The 24,294-nt window shown below is 34.8% G+C and overlaps 1 protein-coding gene across 4 annotated transcripts in view; it reads right to left on the minus strand.

Annotated features, from left to right (window-relative positions):
- LOC143206769 (transducin-like enhancer protein 4) overlaps nucleotides 1–24,294 on the minus strand; it is a 265,857-nt gene that overhangs the window by 61,881 nt on the left and 179,682 nt on the right. For all 4 annotated transcript variants that reach the window (XM_076419463.1, XM_076419462.1, XM_076419465.1 and 1 more), the window contains 2 exons: nucleotides 20,535–20,763; nucleotides 11,997–12,022 (listed from right to left, as the gene is read on the minus strand). In XM_076419463.1, the coding sequence (XP_076275578.1) occupies nucleotides 11,997–12,022; nucleotides 20,535–20,763 (255 nt within the window). The remainder of the gene's footprint in view (nucleotides 1–11,996; nucleotides 12,023–20,534; nucleotides 20,764–24,294) is intronic.

Below are 24,294 nucleotides of genomic sequence, written 5' to 3' on the forward strand. Positions count from 1 at the left end.
AAAATAATGATGTTTTGAATGGAGTTTTTTTTCAAGTGAAAAGTACTATGGTTTGCAAGATGTAGATTTTGCTGTGAGATATGCCAAGACTGAGAATGACATATGGTTTCTGGACATTTTAAAATTTACATATAAAAATAATATATATATATATATATATATATAATCTGTATATAAATATATATATATATATATATATATATATATATATATATATATATATATATATATATATATATATGTATATATATATATATATATACATATATACATATATATATATATATATCCAATATATATATCCGCTTTTTTCCAGATTTTTGTAATAAATATTTGTAATAGAACATGACTTATTATTACCAAATATTTTCCAATTTTTATATATTTGGTAAACATAATTACAACACTTAAAATTATTAAAATGTGCATATAATTATACAGTTAAATATTACGTTTATTCATATATTTTTAGCTTTTGGACAGTAGTATTTAATGTAGAAAAATGTTATAAAAAATTAACGAACTTTTCATATTACTGTCTTTGGTAGTTCTAAATGACTTCATACCACTTAATCAAGTATTAACACTTTCTTTACTATCGTAATCGAGAATAAATAATCAAACGTATCGTATCGAGTTTCAAGGTCCAACGAAAAGTTTTTGCGTTTGCTCAGAGCTTGACAGAACAGCACCAGAGTTTATTAGTTCAAATAAATGAAAATGCGTATATGCTAAACCGAAAATTACCTTCTGATTATTGTACGGTGTTTATATGAAAGTTGAGCCTTTCTTCGTGTCTTGTTGCGAATCTCTTAATTTCTTCTATAATACTTGGAATCCGGAACATCCCCATAACTGAATATCTTAGATCCATATAGGTTTTAATATATGCTTGTGTAGCAGCTTATTATGAATAGATAATTTAGATCTAATTCCTCTCTTTTTGATGTGCAACTTCCAACGAAGTTCTGCATCAAGATTTAGCCACCGTCATTTAGCATGGTTATTGTATAGGATAATAGTATTCTTCATATTTATTACACTGATTTACTCTCGTTAACTTTTGTTATTCATGCCTGGGACCACTTATTTATATTATAACTTGCTTGTTGCAGTGCGACATACATGAAGATAAGAATTCTCTTTGCTACTAATAGTTATGATGGACTCAGAAACCACTTAAAAATATTTTAATGTCAACGTTTGTTAATATATCAAGACATGTTAAGTAGACTAATAACAAAATTAGAAAAAATACATTCCTCGGAATGATAAATTCAACGAGACTCTAAGACTCTAAGATTCATGGTTCGACGAAAAGCAATCAAAATAGAAAGACGTGGCGTTGAAAAAAAAATGAAAAGCCGTCTAACGATCTTAATTGAAGCCGATCGAAACCCGACAACAACAAAAAATAACAGCCGTAGAGTACAACTAACTACATGAATGTGCGTTTCCGCGGCCGAGCGAGGTGCAGAGAGTCATATTATTCGGGCCATGATTGTTCGGCAAGGCGCGAGAGAACGCGCGGGGAGGAGGGCGAGCGTTAACGTTTAACGATTGAACTCGACGACCGCAAATAATTCGAAAACCGACGCGTTAAATTATGCATTATTTTATCCGGGCAATAAACCCGCAGAAATAACATTAATAAATTACTGTTTAATTATTCCGTATCGGATGTTAAATGGAGTCTGTCGATTTCCGGATAATTATTTTAAAGCCGCCTCGGATTTTCCAAATCTCCTCTCGCCACTCTTTCAATTGAGCTCGTCGGCCCGGAATTATTTTTTTTTATATCGGATGTATATTTTATCTTTTTCTAAAATTGTATTCAAAAAATTTACTAAAAAGGATTTTATATAGCAATTGAATATAATCATTTGGCTTCCAGCGATTGTGGTTTTTAATAGAAATTAAGGACTGATATATTTCCTGAAATGAAGAGAACCCAATGAATGAAATTCGTAATGACATGAACTGTTTATTAATAAATGATATAAAATATGATTAAGTCGTAGGTCCATGTATTTTACTTAACTGATTTGGTGTTTTTCACTTCTTGAATTGTTATCTATACCTGTTTGTCTGTTTTCTAATAGATAAGAACCCTCAGTGTCGGTTTGGATGACCGTCCAATCAGTCGCCTCTTCCTATTGTTATTAATTATCAAAAAACAAGAGAGGTTGATCGCAGCTGAAGGAATAAGGTCCAAAAGTTAGTTTGAAGATGTTCAACGACCCCTAACCATAATCTATTCCAAGTAATAAACGTTCAAGCTTTGAAAAACACCCCCAGTCAGTGAATTCATGGAACATGCATCATAGTTCCTAGTATAAGGTCATCAAAGGCGGATTGAACTTGCTGTGAGTTAACAAGTGCAAAGGCGTAGCACGCTGTAGTTCAGTTTTTAATCGTAGATTATTGGGATCTGGATTCATCAAAATTTGGAAAACCAATCCTTAAAGTGGTACCATAGAAATTTGGGTAGAAACAGTACCATTTCGAAGATCTTCAGAGGAAAACTGGCGGACGAAGATAAAGGCGTTACCCTAGCATAATTTTACAACAACTATATAAAATCCCTGTAGCTGTTTCTTAAGGAGGGAGGCAATATATAATATTGTCCTGGCTATCCGATTATCTATCAAAAAACTACCGTCATGATGAACGAGTGAGACGGTGGGGTCTGTTTTCTAAAAAATAAGAACCCTCAGTGTTACACTGTATCGCCGTTCAACCACTTGCCTCTTTTTCCCGCTAAATAAAATTATATCGTCACATAGATTAACAGTTTTTGTTTTCTAAACTCTTTCACATATTCTAACTCTAATGAATTTTCATTGTAGGCAATTCAATTAAAACAAATATACAAAAAAAATAAAGGCGAGTGAAAATAAAATTCCTCTATAGATTGTTTTATAAAACATAAGTCAGTCGTAAATATCGCAATTGAAAGAAATCTTTTCATATTTCCATTCTTCCTTTCAACACAAAACAACCACTGTAAAATTTAGAATACAAAAAGAGATAGCGACAGTAAAGATAATAAAGAAGGCGTATAGATCAATAAACGATCAAAAATAACAAAGTAAATCGAACCAAGATTTAAAAATACTTAGTGACATACAAGAAAAATAATTATTATAAAAAGAGTAACGTAAAAGTTTATCTGCATTCAAAATAATTTTAAACCACTCCAACAGATTAGTTCGAAGTACAAGATACCTTACAGTTATCTGGAGAATAAAATTAGATAAACACTGAAGATAATTCCATTAATGCGATTTATTATGCCTCCAGTTTGTTCGTATAATTTATATACCCAAAGGTAATGTACGCTAAATAGATCAAATTTAATACATATTAACATAATGTTATCACATTATTCAATAATATCTGTTTTATGACACACCTTCTGATTATATTAAATGTATTATTAAAATGTGTATTAGTGTTTAGTTCAATTTAAATCGAATATGATTATGACAAAATATACGCCGAATAAGCCAAATTTAATAAGTATCAATATCGAATTTCTCGTATTATTCATTATATTATCCGTAATGATTTAAATCCGTAATGATACATTATTTAGAGAATTTAGTAGTACAGTATATCGAACATTAATATATGTTAACAGAAAAGAAACTAGTACAAAGTGCGTTTCATAGAAACTAATTTTTCTTTGTATTGAGGGCTGCTTCAGTTGAGAGCCTCTATGTATGTTGTGAATTTTCACTGAACGTTCCAATTTATGGCAATAATGTAATAATATAAAAATGATGCTGAATATTATCACAAAATTGTTTAAACATAGGTCAAAAACTTCGTTAATCAAGATGGAAATGGAATTGAATGTGTTCAAAAGAAACAAAAACACAGAAATCAAACACTAAATTGCAGAATCAGGATCCAAGAACCGTAACGGTTAAGAAAAATCAATTATGGTTATACCGTCTTGTTACATCTTTATGTGCTTGTTGATGATGACCAATATCATGTTATAATTAGAGATTCTAATGTGTATAGATGTTATCATGTTGCCTAATGTAATTATACATCGATAAAGACTCCAAACGAGCTGTGTATTTCCGAAATGTGGTTAAATCTTGCAAGATATGCCAGCCTGTATAGCTTGAACATGCTGTGGAGATCAACTTAATGTTAATATTTACTATTTTTACTACCTTTAATTATGTTCAAAGAGTCTCATAAACGTAATATCGAGGTAAATACAACTGTTGGTAAAATTTGAGGTTAGACCTTATTTGGTGTATATGAATCTAATAATTTTGTTCCTTTATCAGTACAAAATATCAGTAAAAATACAAAATAATATGGAAAATAATATTTAATATAATGTGATGGATTTAGATTTATAAATGTGAATGAAGTAAGCATATATTTCTACAATATTTGAGTGCCAACCAGCCAGAAAAAATTGGCTTCTAATTGAACTCATTGAATCCCCAATGTTGATTTCTATCGAACAACCATATATTAAAAAAATAATTTAATAAAAGCCTTCAACATTTTAACATTGAACAACATTTTCAAATTAACAATTGTAAAGGTGGCAGGAAGGTCTTCCTACTGTTGCGATAGTCGCGGTTTCGAATCCTGCCGGGGCATGGTCGTAAATTTATGTTTGTGATTGTTTAACATTTAACAAGATATGTCTAAGCAAATATGGGACACTTCATTTCGATAATACTATTCTGACAGTTCCCAACTGACGAATGTGCTATCATTTGGCAATGTTTAGACCCATTACACACTTATTCATTTTCTTGCCGTATTTCACGTTTATTAAGGTGCCTGGAATGCCCACTTTACTTTCATAGGAGTTCTAGTGTTCTTTTTAAAAATATTATATCAGTCACAGTCGCGAAAGTTTTTTTCCCTTGAAACTAAAGTTAATGCAACGTAAAAAACTACGGCTAAATGATTAACATTAATTTCGCAATTTAAATATCAGAAAGATAAAATAACCAATATCGTCATAATTAAAGTGTCTGAACGTCGGCTTATTATCGGACAAATTTCTCGTCCGCCAGCGGCTGGGTTATCGTCGAGGGCGAAACCATCGACCTATTAGAACAACATATTGTCCATTAAGCGCCGTATTTACTTTATAAGCGTTAGGGGACGCTTACCCGAATATGATTCGGAACCATAAACCGAAATAATGCTCGGGAACACACGTCTCCGGAGCGGGGGAACGTTCTCGATCCTGACGGGGGACGGTTTTATTACTGATCGAGGGTCTGTCATGTCAACAACTCCGCAGTTACTCAGGATGCTGATCTTTTGCCATTAGCGTTTCTGTTTTATTTCACGCGTTCTATTATATTGACAGCGTATAGTATACATTATTATCAAAAAAGAGAAAGAGGAAATCAGTTTTTTTTATAGTAGACTGATACACTACACTAGTTTGGCCAATAATTTTAAATAAATAAATTTAATATTAAAATATAATATGCTTTCTCATTGCTCCAGTGTGATAGGAAATTTAATGGTTTTACCGCTGCTTCACAGGTTTGCAATTTTCAATGTCAATTTTCGGATGAGTGATCCCAATGGATGTTGGGGTTGTACTTAATTAAGGCTTTCCAGACAGCTCATCCAGTCAAAAGCAGTTAAGCATAAGATTTTTTTCTATATTCTGTATAATTTATAGAGCTTTGTAGATGGATAGATGTTCAGGGCATCTACCAGTCTTAATTTGGTTAAAGAGGTAGCCAATACTATGGGAGTTATAATTTCTCTCGGGAAGACTCCTCATAGAGAGATCAACAGTTACAGGTGGTAGTTGCCAGGGAGATGATCTATCGCCGAGAATGTAAACAGATGGAAATTCTAGAGACCACAGACTGCATGAAATTTACGATATGAACGATTTGTGCTGGTCTCTGGAGAAATTGATGTCAGGAAAGAAGCCTGTGTCAAACCTGACCTATTTTATCAAAAGTATCTCACGTCTTGAAGCCAGAGATGGGATCTCTGCTTTGCAATATATACCGTCGATCGGGTTAGTGTGGGAAAACCCTCAAAGCGACTCTAAGTGCTGCTTTATGAATCGTATTTAGTTTATTTATATATAAAGGGACATCAGATAAAACATAGTTGCTATTGGTGCTTTTATTGTATGATTACTAAAGAAATTCCACTAATATAAGGATATCACTTGTGTAGATCTTAGTAAGCAAAATAAAGTTCGCAAAATTGTTTTGAACTATCTTTGCAAAGCAAAACTAATGACCTGATGGCAAAATATCTTCGATGAGCTTGTACATATTAGTATAACACATTCTTATTATAACATGTTCCAATTTCTATAGAACCATCTTAGTGAGCCAGAAATTCTTTATTGATGACATCTCATGATTCTATCCGAAAAATATAACACTCAATGATACTGGATCGTATTTAGTTTAAATAAATTAATTTTCACTCCATAAAATGACTAAAACAACTGAATTTTACTAAAAAAGAACTAATATAATGAAAATTATGTGATTTAAAATACTCCCGGACTATTTAAAAACACACATCCCACAGCCAGCGAAATTTTCTGACGTTGTTTTATCTCCATCCGGAATAGTCGTGTGTCGGTCGTCGCCGCCCCTGATCCGTATTATTTGTGCTGCCGTCGACGGTGTTTTGTTTCTCCGTTAACCGCCGCTTCGCCGCAACGCCGTGCAGAAGTTTACATGCCGACCGCAGCAGGGGTTTCGGAGCAGCTGCGGTTTCGACTTTCGGATAGGGGGCGAGAGAGCGGGCGGGGGAGCACCCGTGGAGTCGTAATTCGGCGTGGGGAGGCTTCGGCTGTGCCGGTCGTGGCGGTAACGGCGTAATAGAGAGCGCGCCGAGCGGGAGACGTTTGCGAATTTATTCGACGGGTGCGGTGTAGATGGCGCCACCGTCGACAATAACTGGAACGCCGCGTTCCTAGATGGGAATTTAATTTCGGACGTTCGGGTGCAGCGGTTATTTCCTTACGAACATTGTCAGATTATACGCTACAATGTAACTCAATAAAGAGTATATATAGTCACGAAAATAATATTGAAAAAACTTGTACAACGTTACCAACGGGTTCAAATATTTAGAGTGAAAAAAACCTTTAACAATTGAAACGTATACGTTGTTGCACCGACGGAGGGAAAATATTCGTTCCCCGATAAATTACGAGATCCGGAAAAAGCCGCTTAAACGAAGCAAATTGCTTTTCGCCAGACTCTACGATTTTATAGTTTCGAATTGGTTGGGTCGGGTGCGGAGATGCGCGGTGGTGCGAAAAAAGTAACTTTAAAGCCTCGACAGTTCGCCGATTAAATTACGACATTAAAATTTATATCTTCGTCGGGAGACCAGGGGGAAATCTCGAGGTGGAATTGATACGGCGGGCGCAAACCCCGGATCTGAGCCGGGAGAAAAATCGGGACAACCTCTCGTCGTTTTTTTTTTCATTCCGTATTTTTAGGATAGAATTTTCTGATTATTTTGTCTGTGGATTTCATTCAGCTACAGTTTTCAGTATTTTTTTTTCAATAATCAATACGTTAGCTAGCTTCCACTACATAAGTACAGCAGATTCGCGATTATTTTGTTTAATCCATTAAGTCGTAAATGTACGTGACTTCAAACCACAATCTTGAATAGCCTGCAACTAATTCTGAATGGAAATGAAAAATGGAATGGAAAAAGATCCCATTAAATGTTCGAAATGAACTGAAAAAGTTTTTCGATGGATATAATAAGTTCTATAGTAGACGTATGTTGGAAGATTTTTTAAATTTAATTCAAGATGTTGCGTGTGTTGGTAGTTTTAATATTACTGACTATTGGTTCAAAAAATATTGACGACTAAAGAGACTTTTTTAAAAAGAAATAATAAATAGTTGCATGTCCAATGATAGCATGTAAATTTAATAAAAATAAATCTCAACTTTAAACAAGTAAAACTATCTAGGCGCCAAAGATTATTAAACTGCCAACATACAAAACATCATCAATGAACATTTTTAAAATTAACCTTTCATCACTCATAATTTTGAAGGGGTCATTTTTAATGCTAGGTAATCAGTCACACATTCATACGTTGACACAAGTTGTTCCATTACAACATGGGGAACTTATCTCCCTAGTTTTTGTATTTGTATAAAAGAAAAGCAAATTTGTAAAAATTACCATACATCTAATAAATAGCTTGAAATTAAACCCTTAACAGTGAAAACTGTAAAGAACAACATTTCATTGGTCATCACTTAACCAGTTTCTTTTTTCGAAATTAGACTCGTTCTAGTTCTGGAAGGCGCTGTAATTATTTTTTTCTGGGATGTTATATTCACCCAGATACTTCCGACAGACGAGATGGCTTTCCTATCCCTTCCACTTTTAGTTCTCCATTATCTTTTCGCCTTGTCAACCTACCATCGTTCGATACGGCGAGAAAAGGACGAGAACTTGGCGAGAAGAAAATTAAAAAAACCCACATTTTCTCCAATTCGCCACGGAATGATCAAAAGGATACTATTGGACAAGATAACACCGGCCTAAAAAAATTCTTGTTAATGGACTTAACTTAATATATTCTGATATATATAAACAAAATTATACGAAAAGTGCGATTGGTGACGAGTGAAAATATTTGGACATCAAGCTATAGCGATTTGACCATTATTTATTTTCGCGCCCAAATAATGTCGGTCTTTGAGCGCCGTTGCTATCAGAATAGACATAAGAGGGAAGGTGGTAGTGTTTCTAGCGTCGCTAATATGTGTACAACAGTCTGTATTTGCGTATTGTGGAGGCATAACATGTTTTACATATTTTTTACCAGTTTAAAATGGCTTCGACAGTTTGCAAACCCGACGCTGATTCGTTTTGCTGTATTTGCGGCTAATTTATTAAAGCAAGAGAAAGGTACGATTTAAGTAAAAATTTAAAGATTTCCGAAGTCTATTAAGCTTACTTCAATATACCCGTTAAAAGTCAAGACAAATAATGGGCCCCACGTGTGTCCTGTAATTCTTGCAGATATTTTCTGGAGGGTGAGTTTATTTTCTTTTCGTTTTTTATTGTATGGAACCATTCATTAAGTTCTGGGTTATGCTTTATTGTAGGCCGGCACAGAGGTGAAAAAAGAGCCATGGCGTTTACAGTGCCAAGAATGTCAAGGAAACCAAGTGACAATTACATATTGTTATTTTTGCATTGTAAAAATCCACTTAGAGATAAAAATTCAAAGAAAACATATTATCATGTTCTGAGCTTCTCCTGTATTGGTAAATCAATATAATAATCTCTCAAGATAGCCATCCATCACGGAGGTAATCTGTTTCCTTACATTCCGAATACGGTAATAAATCTGAGATTTCAATGACTTAATAAGATCATATTCAGAACTATTTCTTGTTGTTATTTTTATTTCTAGGTATAAAAGCAACAAAAATTAGATACACATGCCAATACGCAAAAATGCTGTAAACCGGTGTAATTAGAGACCAAGTTAAAAAAAACGTTATTAATCATTGATAATATTCTTTTAATTTGATATTTGCGTCACTATATTAGTATTTACTTTATGGATTTTAACTGAGACGTATTTTCCTAAACAGTTCGTCTGGTCTCACAGTTATCACACATTTTATATCCTAATCGGGCGACAGGGACGAGAAGAATCAACAATAATAAAAGGATAGACTGAGAAACTCCGGCCATCGGCAAACATGACGAAATTACGGTCACCGGAAGGAGAACAGGACGCGACCGACCTAAATAAACACGCGTCGTCCTCCCCCATCACGACTCCCCAGAAATCCTTTGGCGACGATCAAACCGCCACCTCGACCGCGCCCCATTCCCGTAATAAACCCTGCCACTATCGTAGGTCTGTTTACTGTGTTCAATTCGCTTGTCCCGGCGTCGTGGGGTCAAGGGTTATCCCGGGCCCCATTATTAACTTTGTATATGGGAAGCAGGCGAGCCTCGCGCATCGTCTCAATCTGTTTTGAATTAAGCGATACGGTGTGGAACGAAAGTTTGCAAATTTCGCAGGTAATATCTTAAGTTAATCATAAGTTATATTGTAATTAGTGTTGGGAACTATCGACTGTTTAGTAAATGGTCATTTCTTACTATCGATTGATTCAGTCGCTATTTTTGGTTCGACTGATATTACTTTTCTTGATATATTTTAAAGTCTCATTTTTACCAACGAGGGTCTATCTGGATTTACTACTTCTTACTATCAACTATTTTTAGTCGCGATTTTGCTACTTTAAAAAAAAATATATATATTTTAAAGTCTCCTTTTACCAACTATGGGTTTATCTGGACTGGGCCTAATCTCCACTGTTTCAGTCGGGATTTTTCAGTTACTATTTTCGGACCTACTAGTTCCATTCGACTGATTTTTAACGTTTTGATTTTGCCGTCCTAACCGTGACCTTGAAAATAATGTGCGGAATTTATATTTACAATAGATGTATATATAATATATATGGTTTTATGTTTGGTTTGTAGTATGATTGTAAATAACAACATATTGTATATTAATATAGCAGCATTTCAGAACTCTGTTTTAAAGATTTTTATTAATGTAAGAAGACAATAGTCAAAATAATTTTGACTGCAGTTCGTATCTTGGCAACTATTGGATCTATTTTTAATTGACTTGTTCGATTTTCCATGTTCGAAGTCACTCCATGCTTGTTCAAGCTTTTTGAATTTTAAAACTTTGTTCATACAAGTTTCAACGAAAAATAATCTTAAAATATCCTTTACTAACCATAAATAAAAATAGTGTTGTATTTAAAAAGGATGCGATAACTAGACAGCTGATAAATATTTATTGAGAAAAAACAATACAAATATTTAGTAGTCATTACTTCATTCCTTCTTACAATATACGGAATATAAAAAAAAAATTCATGATAAAACTTGAAGGTAACAAACTACAGCAATTTTCTCTTTCCTTTTCTTTCTCACAAGACAATTCGAAAATGAATAACATGTTGGAATTAAATAGAAATACATCAATTACATTTATTATGTCATTTTTACTTTCCGAATATTAAAATACGCTTAAATAATGTCACACATTGCACATTGTCACTTGCCAACTTAAGATTATTTAAAATGACTGAATGAATCTATACAAAACAAAGAATCAAACAATCATCTCCGTCCTTTCCTGTCTTAAAATTAGTACAGGAAGGAAGAAATTAGTATAGGATTGGTACGCCTCCCTGTGTTCTCATAAATTAAAAAACAAAGGCTTTTGACTGAAATAGTAATTACGCTTTTTAGTCGCTAGTTATTTTACTTTCGATTTATTATTTTAAGACTACTGACTGTTTCGACTAGTTTCAGTCGATAGTTTCCAACGCTAATTGTAATAGTGAATATATTGTAATGTAATGGTGAATGCGATCTGGCACTAACAGGAGAAATATGTTTATGGACAATTTATCCATTTACTTATGACGCCCTCCCACCCACAAATCAAACCAATTGTTTCGTATAGTATAGTATATTTATTTGATTATATATCTCAATTTCAACTAACATACAAAACAAATGTTGAACTAACATTAGATCGCGGCGTTGCGGCCTTATTTTTACGTGATATTATCAGGGGCCGTATCATCCAGGCCCGCGATTCCCATATCTCGGGCCCGGATCGTTGTTGTCAAAGACAAAGCGGCGGGCATCGGCCTCCTCCCACCCGCGCCACCTCCTCCTCGTCCTCGCCGAACCATTCGCAATCGGAGTTAATCGAGCTGTCTTAGGCGTCTCGATTTCGAAAGGGGATTAATTAAAGTTGCTCGCCGAGTCTCGCTCTGCATAGAACTGGTTCTTTTCCCGTGCTGCGTCTGATGCGTCGGGTGCGGGGGGAGGAGGAGTCGGCGGCTGAGCGGGAGGGCATGTGGAGGAGGCCGTTTCGCCTATTAAGCTTTAACAGTAAGTGGTTTACTACTCACGTGGCGTTCTTCGGCGGTATTTATACCTGAAACAAAAGAAAGCAAAGCGTTAGATGATGTACATGATATTATAATTATAAATAATCAGATATTTGGATTGGGTGTGGGAAACTTTAATTCATTAGCCCAATGTGTCGAGAAGATATGTCGCCTAACACAAATAAGTCAATACCCTCGCAATGAAATTATTTTTATGGGAGAGATGCAATATATGAAAACCTTACACAAAGTAGTGCTTGATATAAGGGTCTCGATCTGCGCGTATCTATGAAATCAGTAGTAGATAACAGAAAAATTTAAAAGTCCCCGGCCTACCATAGTAAAACACAGTTTTTAGCAAAATTAGTTTTTTTTATTCAACATAATTCCCTTCAAAGGTGATACACTGATTATAGCGACCATCCAACTTTTCGATACTATTTTTGCAATACGATTTGTCCTTTGCTTCAAAATAGGCCTTAGTTGTGGCGAACACCTCTTCATTCGATGAAAATTTCTTCCCATCGAGAATTCTTTTGAGATCTGAGAACAGGAAATAGTTGCTGGGTGGCAGATCTGGAGAATACGGTGGATGAGGAGGCAATTCAAAGCCATCGTTTTCACTGACTTGTGACACGGTGCATCATCTTGGTGAAGCAGCACTTTCTTTTACTTCAAATGCGGCCGTTTTTCGGCGATTTCGTCCTTCAAATGGCCCAATAACGCTATGTAATAGTCACTATTGATGGTTGATGGCCTTGCCAGCCGACTGTTGCGTTTTCCCAGGCTTTGGAGCGTGTTCATCGTGGGCAGTCCATTCGAATGACTGTCGATTGGACTTCAGAATGAAATGATGGAGCCATGTTTCATCCATTGTCACATATCGACGCAAAACTCGGGTTTATTACGTTTGATCTTCTTCAAACACCGCTCCGAAAAATCAACTTGTCGTTGTTTTTGGTCAAAACTGAGCTAGCTCATACCCAAATATTCGTGAATAATATGATGTACAGGTTCAGTTGATATCTTTAGATTGCCTGCTATTTTATTCAATTTCAATTTACGGTGATTCAAAATCATTTTGTGAATTTTTTAAATGTTTTCGTCGGTAACAAATTCTATTGGACGTCCACTGCATTCACCGTCTTCGGTGCTCATTTCACCACCTCTAAACTTAGCATACCAATGCTTGATGGTTGATTTTCCTGGAGCAGGGTCCGGAAACTCGGCATCAAGCAAAGTTTTTGCTTCAACTGTATTTTATTCCCTTCAAAACGCAATATTTTTTCAACACAAATTCTTTTTATCCATTTTTTTCACAATAACAAAAGTTGTTTCACTCAAAATGCTATAATTCAGAAACTAACGATCCGACAGCTGTCAAATTTATACACACATCTTTTGAGGGTTAGGGCTAACTAAAAGACATATGGATTTAATCCTAGTAGCGCCATCTATGTGTCAGGTCGGGGACTTTTCAATTGACCTGTTATTAATATTCATTGGCGGGCATGTTAGACAAGGTTTAATTGGCCTTAATACGTCAAGTTTTCAGCCATAGCTATTCTATCAAGGTATGTGTGTGGTGTCTCCTTGATGCTGCCATTGGGTCCTGATGTTAAGATTGTCACATTATCTGTGTATATGTAGTCATTTTTGGGGCCAGTATACAAGAGATGCAATACTGCTTTCTGTAACTCCAGAATATATTTGTAATGTATTTGTATAGTTGTATCTCAGTGTGTTCATTTGTTCATTGTTTTATAGTAAACAATGTATCTATAATACAAGATTTCAGTAGCTAAAAGTACGGATATGTAGTTAGTGCAGTTCAAAGATAAGGTTTTGTTTAACCTTCAGTCCGATGTACATAATTTATCAAATCCTTACATATCACAATTACCTTTGGAACAGCCATACGTGGTTCGTTTGGTTTGGTTTGGTTTGGTTAGTTAAGGACTAGTTAAACAAAGGATTGACGGATTCTCTAAAGTTAGGTACTATATTGTGAATATCTTTAATTATGTTGTAATAAGACAACAAAGTGTTGAGATTCTTAACAGACTAACAGAATATTTTTTCATGGACAAGGAGTGTATCGAGTTTAATCTATCTATGAGGTAAATTAATTTGCTATTATTTCTCAATTTTATTTATTCGTCATTTAATTGAATTGAACTCCCGACTTTACGACGAAGTCTTTAAAGATAACCGTTGACAATATTTTTATTTGCTAATAAAATCTTTTTATAATTTTCTTCGACATCCGTAGAGAGGAGACAACAAAAAAAAACGACGGTTCCCCGGTCCCCAAACCGTCGCTGTTCCCCATCCATTTTCGGGTCTCATCTTCCCCATCGCAGGGAAGCCCCCGAGACTAATTTAAATTTTAAAACGTACCGTACAACGTAGACCACTTAGAAAAATTCGTTATTCATAAGGGCCTAATGCGTTTTAATTTGCGAGCTTGCCGGTGTATTTGGCGCGCGAGGGCGATGCGGTGGTGATGGTGGTGGTGGCGACGGCGGTTCTTTCATGAATTTTCCACGTCACGTACTTTTTGCAGACCGAGTCGCAGATGCACCGAACGACGAGAGCGGCGCGTCATCTCTCATCCTGTGTTCACTGTTTTCCCTCTGGCCTCCGGTTCTGCTCGTGCTGTTTTAATTATTCTTTCATGCTGCTTTTTCCGGAACTTTCTTTTCAACGGATGGATATATTATATTATTTTTCAGAACACCAGTTTTTTTCTCACCCATTACCATTACTTATAAACAAACATATATATAATAACATATTACTTATAAAATATATATGACATCATATACACAATATTTATAGTATATTCAAAATAAAAGCGAATTCACGTCATCAAGATGCCTTGCAAGAGGCAAGATGTATTTTATTCTAGTTAAAAAGAGACACAATGATGTCGGATACGTTCGAACATGTAACCAAATCAGCCTGCAAAAGTCGTTATCAAACTTCTTCAAAATATTAATTATAATAACTTTAGGTTATAAACCGCAAAGGTTGTTTTAACGCTTTGCTTGTTTTGAAAAATTGTTGAAATGCACAGATTGCGTCTCTAATCAGTTACTTAAAATGCCTTAAAAAATTAAAAATATAATCTTGGATTCATCGAAAAGGAAACGTCCTCATACGAAGCGGGTAACGAATTAAGATCAGCTTGATGTTAGCTCTATTAGAGATGAAATATATGAAATGTATAAAAACAGTAAGTAGTTTTTTCAATATAAACATAATTTAATACAATAATTTCAGAGGAAACTGTTGGTCTGCACAATATCCATAGAAAGCCTAGATATATGCAGCTTCTTGAGGAAGGTAGAACATCACTTCATATACAGTTGGGTAATATAGAATTTAAGTGGTGTATAGATAACCCTCAAAGAGGTCTAATGGAACTGACCAGATATTTCATTTAAAAAAATATAATTGTTAAAAACATATAATAAAATCAAGGAAAACTTATTATTTCAATTTCTGTATTTAGACGAGACATGGATATGTCAGAATGGGACCGATATACTCAATAGTTACTCATGGCAAGATGATAATAAAAATAGTGTTAAAACAACAAAAGTTGATGGCAAAAGATAAAGGTTGGAATAACAATTGATTAGGTTTTATTAGTCATAACATTTATTAATATTTCATTGCAGATACATTGTTTTTCATGCTGGAAACAGGAATGGTTAATAACACCTGGTTGTTTGGGTGAATGCGATTAGATATACTGAAGAAGAAATTGACCAATGATCGATCGTGAACAAATGTTAGATAGATTGGAAATTTATATTGGAAAAAACAGCTAGTAATTCACTTGAATTAATTCTGTCTGAATATGGGATTATAATTCAATGCTGACAATTTCCAAGACAGGTTGACGAGAGTTGGAACTACTAAAGGTGAGTATATAATTAATATACAATAATGTATGAAATCTTATTGTAGAGTGTGAAATATTTATGTGCACAGATATGAATGAGCATTTGCTTAAACTGTATGAGGTGAGAAAGAACATTAACTTTGTTTTGCAAATATGACAAATGCATTAAGGAGAATGTAGTGATTAAATCTAGTTTTATCAAGCTTATGTGTGAGGCGAGAACGAACACTAACTTGCCAATATGGCAAATGCATTAGGGAGGGTGCAGTTATTTTATTATTGTATCCAACCTAGTTTAATTTTATTAAGAAAGATGTATACAGGTAGTAACAGAACAAACTAAGGAGAAATACAGTGATATCCAAATGACTTTACAAGGAAACACTGCACCAAAGGAAACACTAAAAAACAGCGTGATTGTGATACTAGGATTGAAAAAATGCTCATATTTATACTTTCACTGGTTGCGTATAAATTTAAAAAAACTTGGTGTTTCAATAAGGGATTTGGGATTTGTCTATATCAACTAATCTATTCGAATCTTTAAATCTACTCAGTTTTTAACGGATATATTTTGGAAACAATTATATAATGTGTCTATTCCACTCAGACAACGTATTGCAGGAAACTTTTGCGAACACAAAAAAACTGCGAGTAGATAGTTCGTTTTTCGTCGTTTTTTAATCATATAATAGGAAACAAATAAAAGATCTCAAATGATAAATGTGATTCTATCGAAATGACAAGAAGATGATAATAGTCCTTAGCTGGGTTGGTAGCCGCAGTGGTTGAGGCGACAGGATGGCCCCCCTACTGCTACGATAGTCGGGGGTTCAAATCAGACACAGCTTAGGGGTACTTGTTAATAAAGGTCTCTAGGCAACAGTGCACAATCCATCAAGGAATGGCCATGACAGTAACCAGGTTAAGCAAGACCAGATGCCCTCTAACCAGACTAAGTTGGTCACTGGTAAGCTTAATGCAGAGAAACATGGTTCAGAGCTCACGTTATGTGGTAGGTTTATCTGGACTAAACCCTATTTGGTAAAATGGAAACTTAAAAAAATAATTTTAAAAATATAATTCTATTAAACTGACAGTATGGATCAATGAACATAATTAATATTGGCAGATTTACGTTTAAAATGGGCGTGTAAAAGTTATTACATGGCTCATTGTAACTAATATTTTTATCGACAAAAAACTTAGTTCTAACAGCATCTAGATATCGAAACATTAAGCAAATATTAGAAATTTTGTGATTTTATTGTTTGATGATGATGATTATCCTTGTTAAGTGTGATTCACTATGGTATTTAATTATTTTTATTCAACAAATGTTCAAAGCTTCTCAGTCAAGTTCAGGAATATGAAAAGCAGATAGATAAAAAAATCTGGAAACGATGAAGATAAAAGCTTAAACGTTAAAACCAACAGATGATTAAGAGACTATTATCGAATAGCCTTCCACTACAATATCGAACATCAAGGTGTTACTGAATTTTTCATTTATCTTTTACTTCCTACCCCACGTTCCCCAATTCATAAATTACGCGCGATAATAACTAAATTTCACGCAATGGAAAATTATGGCACCACTTTACGGACTGGCACTACCGCCCGCTTTCCACCGTCCTTGATGTTCGTTTCTCCGCTTATTTTTCGCCGCTGAGGGGTCTTTATTTGTATTAGATGGACCGAGCGAAGGGGAGATAATTCAGGAGTTAATTAAAACCAATTACAAGCGAAATTTTATTTTAACTATTGTTCAAATGAGACCGTTCAAAGTGGAAAATATATAACTGAATCAATTTGTTTTTTGATCTCTAAATTTTGGAAAAACTTGAAGCTTTATATGTTGGTTTGTTTAAATTTATAAATCCTCTTCAATCAATTGTCACGAAGTTTCCGGCTGCCGAAACTTTAAACAAGTAGATAATTATTATCGGGAAATAATTATAACGCTATTTAATAACAGTATCGATTTCGTTTTGTTTCTGAACTTCGAAAATTCTCCGTTAATGCGACTTAAAAGACAATGTTGGCGATAAACAATTCATCTCCGTTAGAGCAGGTAAAGTGTGACGTAGCCCCGTCTCCCCGCCCTCGCGTTTTGACGTTACGCTCTTGCGTTTCCCGCTCTATAATTCAGTCGCGCCCTTTTCAAACAAGGCGTCAGATAGTGGCAATTGGAAATTCCCGGAGCGTCGGTGTCTATTGAAAGCCAAGAATGTTGTCATGCCAACCGACGACTGCGGAGGACCATTGTGCACCGGTGTCAGCCAGCCAAGTCGGTCGTTTTCTCTCCTTCTCTATCGCGTTCGCACACTCTTCAGCTCCATGGAGAGGGTCGGTAGAAAATCCCGATAACTGGCGAATGCATAACGCGCCTACGTACTCCAGAACGAATTCAATTCGACGGAAATTTTACGCGTCAAAGAGTTTTTTCCGTGTTCTCTTGCACTACTTGTCCCAGTTTGTTCTAGGGAAGCTTAAAAGATTGCGTGAACGTGTGTGTGTATGGGTGGGCGAACAAGTTTTCGCGTCCTTTCAAAGAAAAAATGTCCTTTTGACGGGCACGGCGATTTTTCCCTCGAATTACTCCTTTTGCCAGGCCGGAATCATTAGTGAAACCAATTTGCATTTGATTTATATGCTTTCAATTTGTAATCTTTGGAGGCAAGCGTTTGAAAAGCATTAATATTAAGTAACAAATTAATTGAAAAATTAAAACCTTAAAGTCGTTTAAAGATAAATCGATTTAAATCATTTTAACCCGTTTATTAGAAACAAACAAAACACATTAATTAGATTTAGATTAACTAGATTTTAGATTGTCCAATCTGAAAATGTAATGATCAAAAAAAAACCAAGGTTTTCAAAGTCAAGCAGTTAGGTCAGAATTCCATTCAAGTTTTTCCATATACGTTTTATTCAGCTTCTTTAATATCGCAGCTCTTTTTCATTTTTTTGTGGAGGATATTAATTATAAAACGTACTTAAAGTTTAACGTATTAATAATAAATGAATAGTAATACTTTAAATTTTTGTCTAGGTATGGATTATGTTATATTATCCCTGTAAGCATATTTTTTAACACATTTTAACTTAGGAAGGGGGGCTTTAATAGGTATTTACATATTGTGTTTTATTGACAGTAAAACACAATGGAATAGAGTTCATCACGTTCTGATGCAATTCAAGGTTCTATTAATAAATGCCAACGAAAGACTTCTCTAAGCTCCAGAGTTAACGATTTTCAAAATAAAACTTTAGCAATCTCAAAATATCTTATCCATATTTGATAACATAAATGGTAAATTAGTTAATTTTAAAGTAGTCTCCTACCAAATGTATTGGCTTATCTGGCACAAATTATTGTCCATACTCAAGCCTATTTGGTCATATGGAATTCAACTATGGGGAACCGTTAGCAAGTCTAATATATCCATCATACAACGGTTCCAAAATAAAGTGTTGCGTGCCATTGTCGATGACCCGTACTACGTTTCAAATGAAGTGATGCAACGCGATATTCCTCTAGAACCAATAACCAGTTAAATTCAAGGTGATTGTGTGAAGTAGTTCGAAAGAGTGTCTGTGCATCCCAATGTACTAACTAATCAGCTAAATATGCGTGTGACAGTAAGGTGACAGTAAGGTGACAGTGAAGTGCGTAGAGTAAAACGTCTAACACCATCCGATCTGATTATTGGACATATAGACTTTAGAATAAGACTAATTAATTAAAATGGTATTTTATACAGGAGATCTTGGCAGATTATGGAACTACTAAGAGTAATAAAAAAAATAACTTTCAATTGACACCAACATTGCAAACAATAAAATATTCTCATTTATATTATTTTATTGTAAAATGGATATGGAAAAGTGATTGTACTTTTTTACTATTATTACAGTTTTATTATAACTTTTATATGCTTACTATAGCTACTACTTTAACAATAGTTACTTTAACTACATTACACATTAGTAACCTTAAAATTATTATATATTAAAATTATGAATGAATATACTTCTTGAAGGAAATGAAGTTTACGATCGGGATTATAGGTATACTAGGGTTGTACGATATCGCAAGTTGGTCGATATGAAGGGTGGTTATAAAAAAGGTTATAATACCTTCACATTGATTGGCTTTTACTGGGCCACTATATGATTATATTTTACGTATATTTTAAACCCTGACCATTACGTCTAACCCTTATCGTTCGCCGTTTTTTCTTTATCAGAGTATAGATAAACCAACCGGTTTGACATAAAACGCTTTTATGGTATTTTGGAAGAACGGCACCTCGTAAAGCCCACTTCCGGTTACATTCTGCCGGCAGTTTATATTCGCACATTAAATCGGAGATTTTACTGCCGCCACCCTCTCTCCAAATCCTTCATCCCCCCATCCCTTCCCCATATCGTTTCGGTCCCTGCGAGTCTCAGCCATCGCCGTCGCCTTCATAAGCCCTCGTTATTTCGTCCTCGACGGTTTATTTAGTAGGTCTATCGTTTAACTGTCTTCATCAAATTGTTATGGATTGTAAGAAGTAAGACATTAATTAATTCGCTCACTTGGTGGAGGGTCGGATGGGATGTGGGGATGGCAGGGAGGAATGTTAGTTTCCACTTACCGCTATTCGACTTGACATCATCCGGTCTGTGCAGTTCCGGCTTTGAGGCCAACGTACTGAAGGGATGTTGGGCCGGCAATGCTCCCGACAATCCGAGTATACTGGCGGCTGTATTTGGAGGCGCCCCCGCTAAACTGGGATGGGGCATCATTGGTATGGGGGGCGCATGAGCCGGCAGTTGTTGCGCGTGCATCTGTTGCAATAATCTGGGTAAATCTGGCCTTTGTTGCTGAAATAGAAACATAAATATTAACAAATTTTCAAAATCTACAAAAATGATTTTTTACAACTAATTTGTTTCCTAATAGATTTTCAAAAATTACTTTAGTAAAGTTGAACAGCATAAAAACCAATTTCTGTTCTGTAGAACCAACATAATAAAACACGGAGTCTAAAAATATGTCACAGTTAAAATTAATTTATTTATTATTTCCGTTGTCGAACCGTTTGACTCCATTTATTTAATTGGTGTTGTTCGATTATGAAAAATATGGAGGGAAATAGGTTTTGAAAGCGATATTAATTTTCTTAAACATTGACTCTATAAGAAGTTTTGAACGTGAAAAAGAAAATCAACATTCTAAAAACGAAGTTATTACCAGACAACTCCCCGTTGCCTTTATTGTACCTGAGAAGCATTTGTTCTATATAAAACTCGTCCAATAAAATAACCAATGTCAATGTTGCTGCATCAACTTAGAATTTTGATTTACGTTTGGACTACTAACATTTTAAATAATTTGGCGGACTTTTGGCAATATATCACTCAAATATCAACCCAAATCGAATTTTATAGGCTGGTACAGGTTCCGGCGCATCAGACAGCATGAGAAGGAAAAATTCGCTCCGAGTTTAAATCAAATTTTACATTTTTACACATTGCCATTGACCTTTTGGGCTATGTTATATGGCTCGCTGAATGGAGGTAAAACGAAATTAAACAGTGGTGTTTATATTATGTGACCTTTATTTATTGGTAATATAAAAAATGAAGAAAATACAAAATAGATAAAACGGATGGCAGCGGTGTTGCCTGGAGACGAAGCTTGGGCAGTCGATGGTGGCACGTTTAAACCAAATGATAGTCGGTTACTGAATGATTAGAAATACCATTCAATAACATCCCAGATAAACGTCTCGGGTTGCCAGCTATTCGTTATCGTGTTCTAGTTGTCGCTGCTGGCACCCCGCCCGTGTTCAACACCTGGGATTATATTGCTGGGTACTTTGTGGACCGTTATTCCATGATGTAAAATTCGACATGCATCAAGATCGCTACAACTTCGTTGCTCATTCGGCGTTATCTATGATGTGCATTGGTTTTTTATTGGACAAGCTATAGTCTATTCAAAATAACTGTGAACTCAAGTCATGATGATAAAAATACTGTTAAGACAATAAAAGTTAACGGAAAAATGTAAACGTCAGAATTACAATTGATTAGGTTTTATTAGTCATAACATTTATTAATAATTCATTGTAGATATGTTGTTCATCATGGGATAACAGGAACGGTTAATAACATATTCGATTTGGATGAATAAATCTTACATAGATTGGAAATTAACAGCTTAGTTATTCACTTGAAAGAAACTTTCTGAATATGGGATTATGATTCAATGCTGATAATTTCCAAGGCAGGGTGATGAGAGTGGAGACGACTAAGGGTGAGTATATAATTAATAAACGATAACTGTAAGAAATCTTATTTTAGAATGTGAAAGATTTATGTGCACAGATATGTGTGTAACTGTTCAGAAAATACATAAGCTTATGTGTGAGGCGAGAGAGAACACTAACTTGCCAATATGGCAAATGCATTAGGGAGGGTGCAGTTATTTTATTATTGTATCCAACCTAGTTTAATTTTATTAAGAAAGATGTATACAGATAGTAACAGAACAAACTAAGGAGCAATACAGTGATATCAAAATGACTTTACAAGAAAACACTGTACCTTGGAAAGGAAAGAGAAACTAAGCGTAAAAGGTAAATAAGCTCTCTAATGAAAGTAAAATATATTACTCGGATATACAACTGTTAATTAGGAGGATTAGACCTCAAGTGTATACAACTATATAAAAAATGCGCCTAGAACTGTAACTCATAGGGTGGTGTGGAAAAGTATTCAATGTAATAAATATAATAAAACACAATCCTAACCTACAAACTATTATAACTCTATAATTAATTGTAGTTTTAAATCCTTCTATAATATATGCATGTACTATAAAGTTTGTTTAATTATATTATTTAGATTAGAATTATGTTGTACATCAAAGCCGAAATGAACTAAAATTCAGAGTTGATGCCGCAACATTGCGACGTTTCGACGTCATCAATTCAGATGACGTGAGTTCACTGTTCTATTGAACGGACTATATATTTGTTATATTTACATAAAAATGTCTCAATATTCACGCAAAACAACCAACTTTCTTCACCGCTTAAAAAAATCATTTTGATTAAATATTCTCTTGATTCATGTTTGGTATAATAATTTGCTATATAATAAGTGGATTAACAACAATATCGAAAGAAGCGAAAGCACCAGGAAAACTTTATTTAAAGTTTTCCGATCGAATTTCTCGCCATCTGTAGCGCTAGCCGTATTCTTCCGCTTTTTATCTCCAGCTGAAGGAGCGTTTCCAAAATCAGGATTCTATTATATTCCCCAAGGTGCAGAGAACGGGTCCCGACCCGAGTCCCCACCCCCCATCATTCGACTCGGACCGACGCTGACCATCTCTTTATTCAATAAAAGTCCAATTTGGTCTCTGTTTTCAGATGCGATGTTGCACGAAAAATACATTTCCCCCTCGCCGTGGCGCCGGTCCTGGTGCCAATGCCTGGTGGAATTTTGATCCGTTTGGATTTGAACCGGAACGTGTGTGATGTATTTTAGTTGACTTATTTGTATTCCGTCGTTCTGTTGGTGTTGAAATGATTTCCAGGCTAATATGACAGAAGTTGTTTGTGTTTTTATATTATTATGTCATTGGTTTCATTTGGGAAATACATACTGATGTATTTATTCCTTACTGGACTTAATATGCCACTACCTCCAATATTCGGTGATTTACACTCTCATTAGCTGAATTTTTGTTGCGCCCATGTGAATTTTCAGAGAGCAAAAATCACCGGAAATACTATAAAAGTCTCTTTGTTAAATTGGTGGTATAGGGTCTGGGATTGTTGGGCGAATGCAAAACAAATTCTATTCAGAAATTCCTTCTTGATTTAATTTATGTTTTATGTAAAATTATTCATTCATAAATAATTCAATTACTACAAATTGTCCTTTCAAGAAGATAACAGATATTGTAGCGAATCATGCTTAGCAGCAAACTTTGCCGGCAGTGTACATAATTTTGAATTGAAAAGGATAAGTTATGATATACGAAAGTACTCGTAAGGGCTCACTTGGTAATTTCTTCACCCAAAATCCGGCTAATAATTTTTATAATCTAAATAATTTTCTGCACTGGTTCCTGCGATTAACGAACAAGTTACATTCGAGGTGAGAGATTCATGAGTCTGACCTCTTATAGTAGGATATCTGTTATCCAGTTATCTGTTATCAGCTGTCTTGATTCCTAATCAACAACTTGATAATAAATAACTCCGTTGTAAATAAAAGAAACTGTATACTTTAATACTTATATTATTATGATTATTTACAGTTCCTTATCCACTACAATCATCGAAGCTAATCAAGACAACTTTCAGAAGATTACTTCTTCACCGCCTTGATACAATA

The sequence above is a fragment of the Rhynchophorus ferrugineus genome, unplaced genomic scaffold (assembly GCF_030347505.1).
Source record: "Rhynchophorus ferrugineus isolate W39M unplaced genomic scaffold, kcgeb_rfMv2 rfM1, whole genome shotgun sequence".
Lineage (NCBI taxonomy): Eukaryota > Metazoa > Arthropoda > Insecta > Coleoptera > Curculionidae > Rhynchophorus > Rhynchophorus ferrugineus.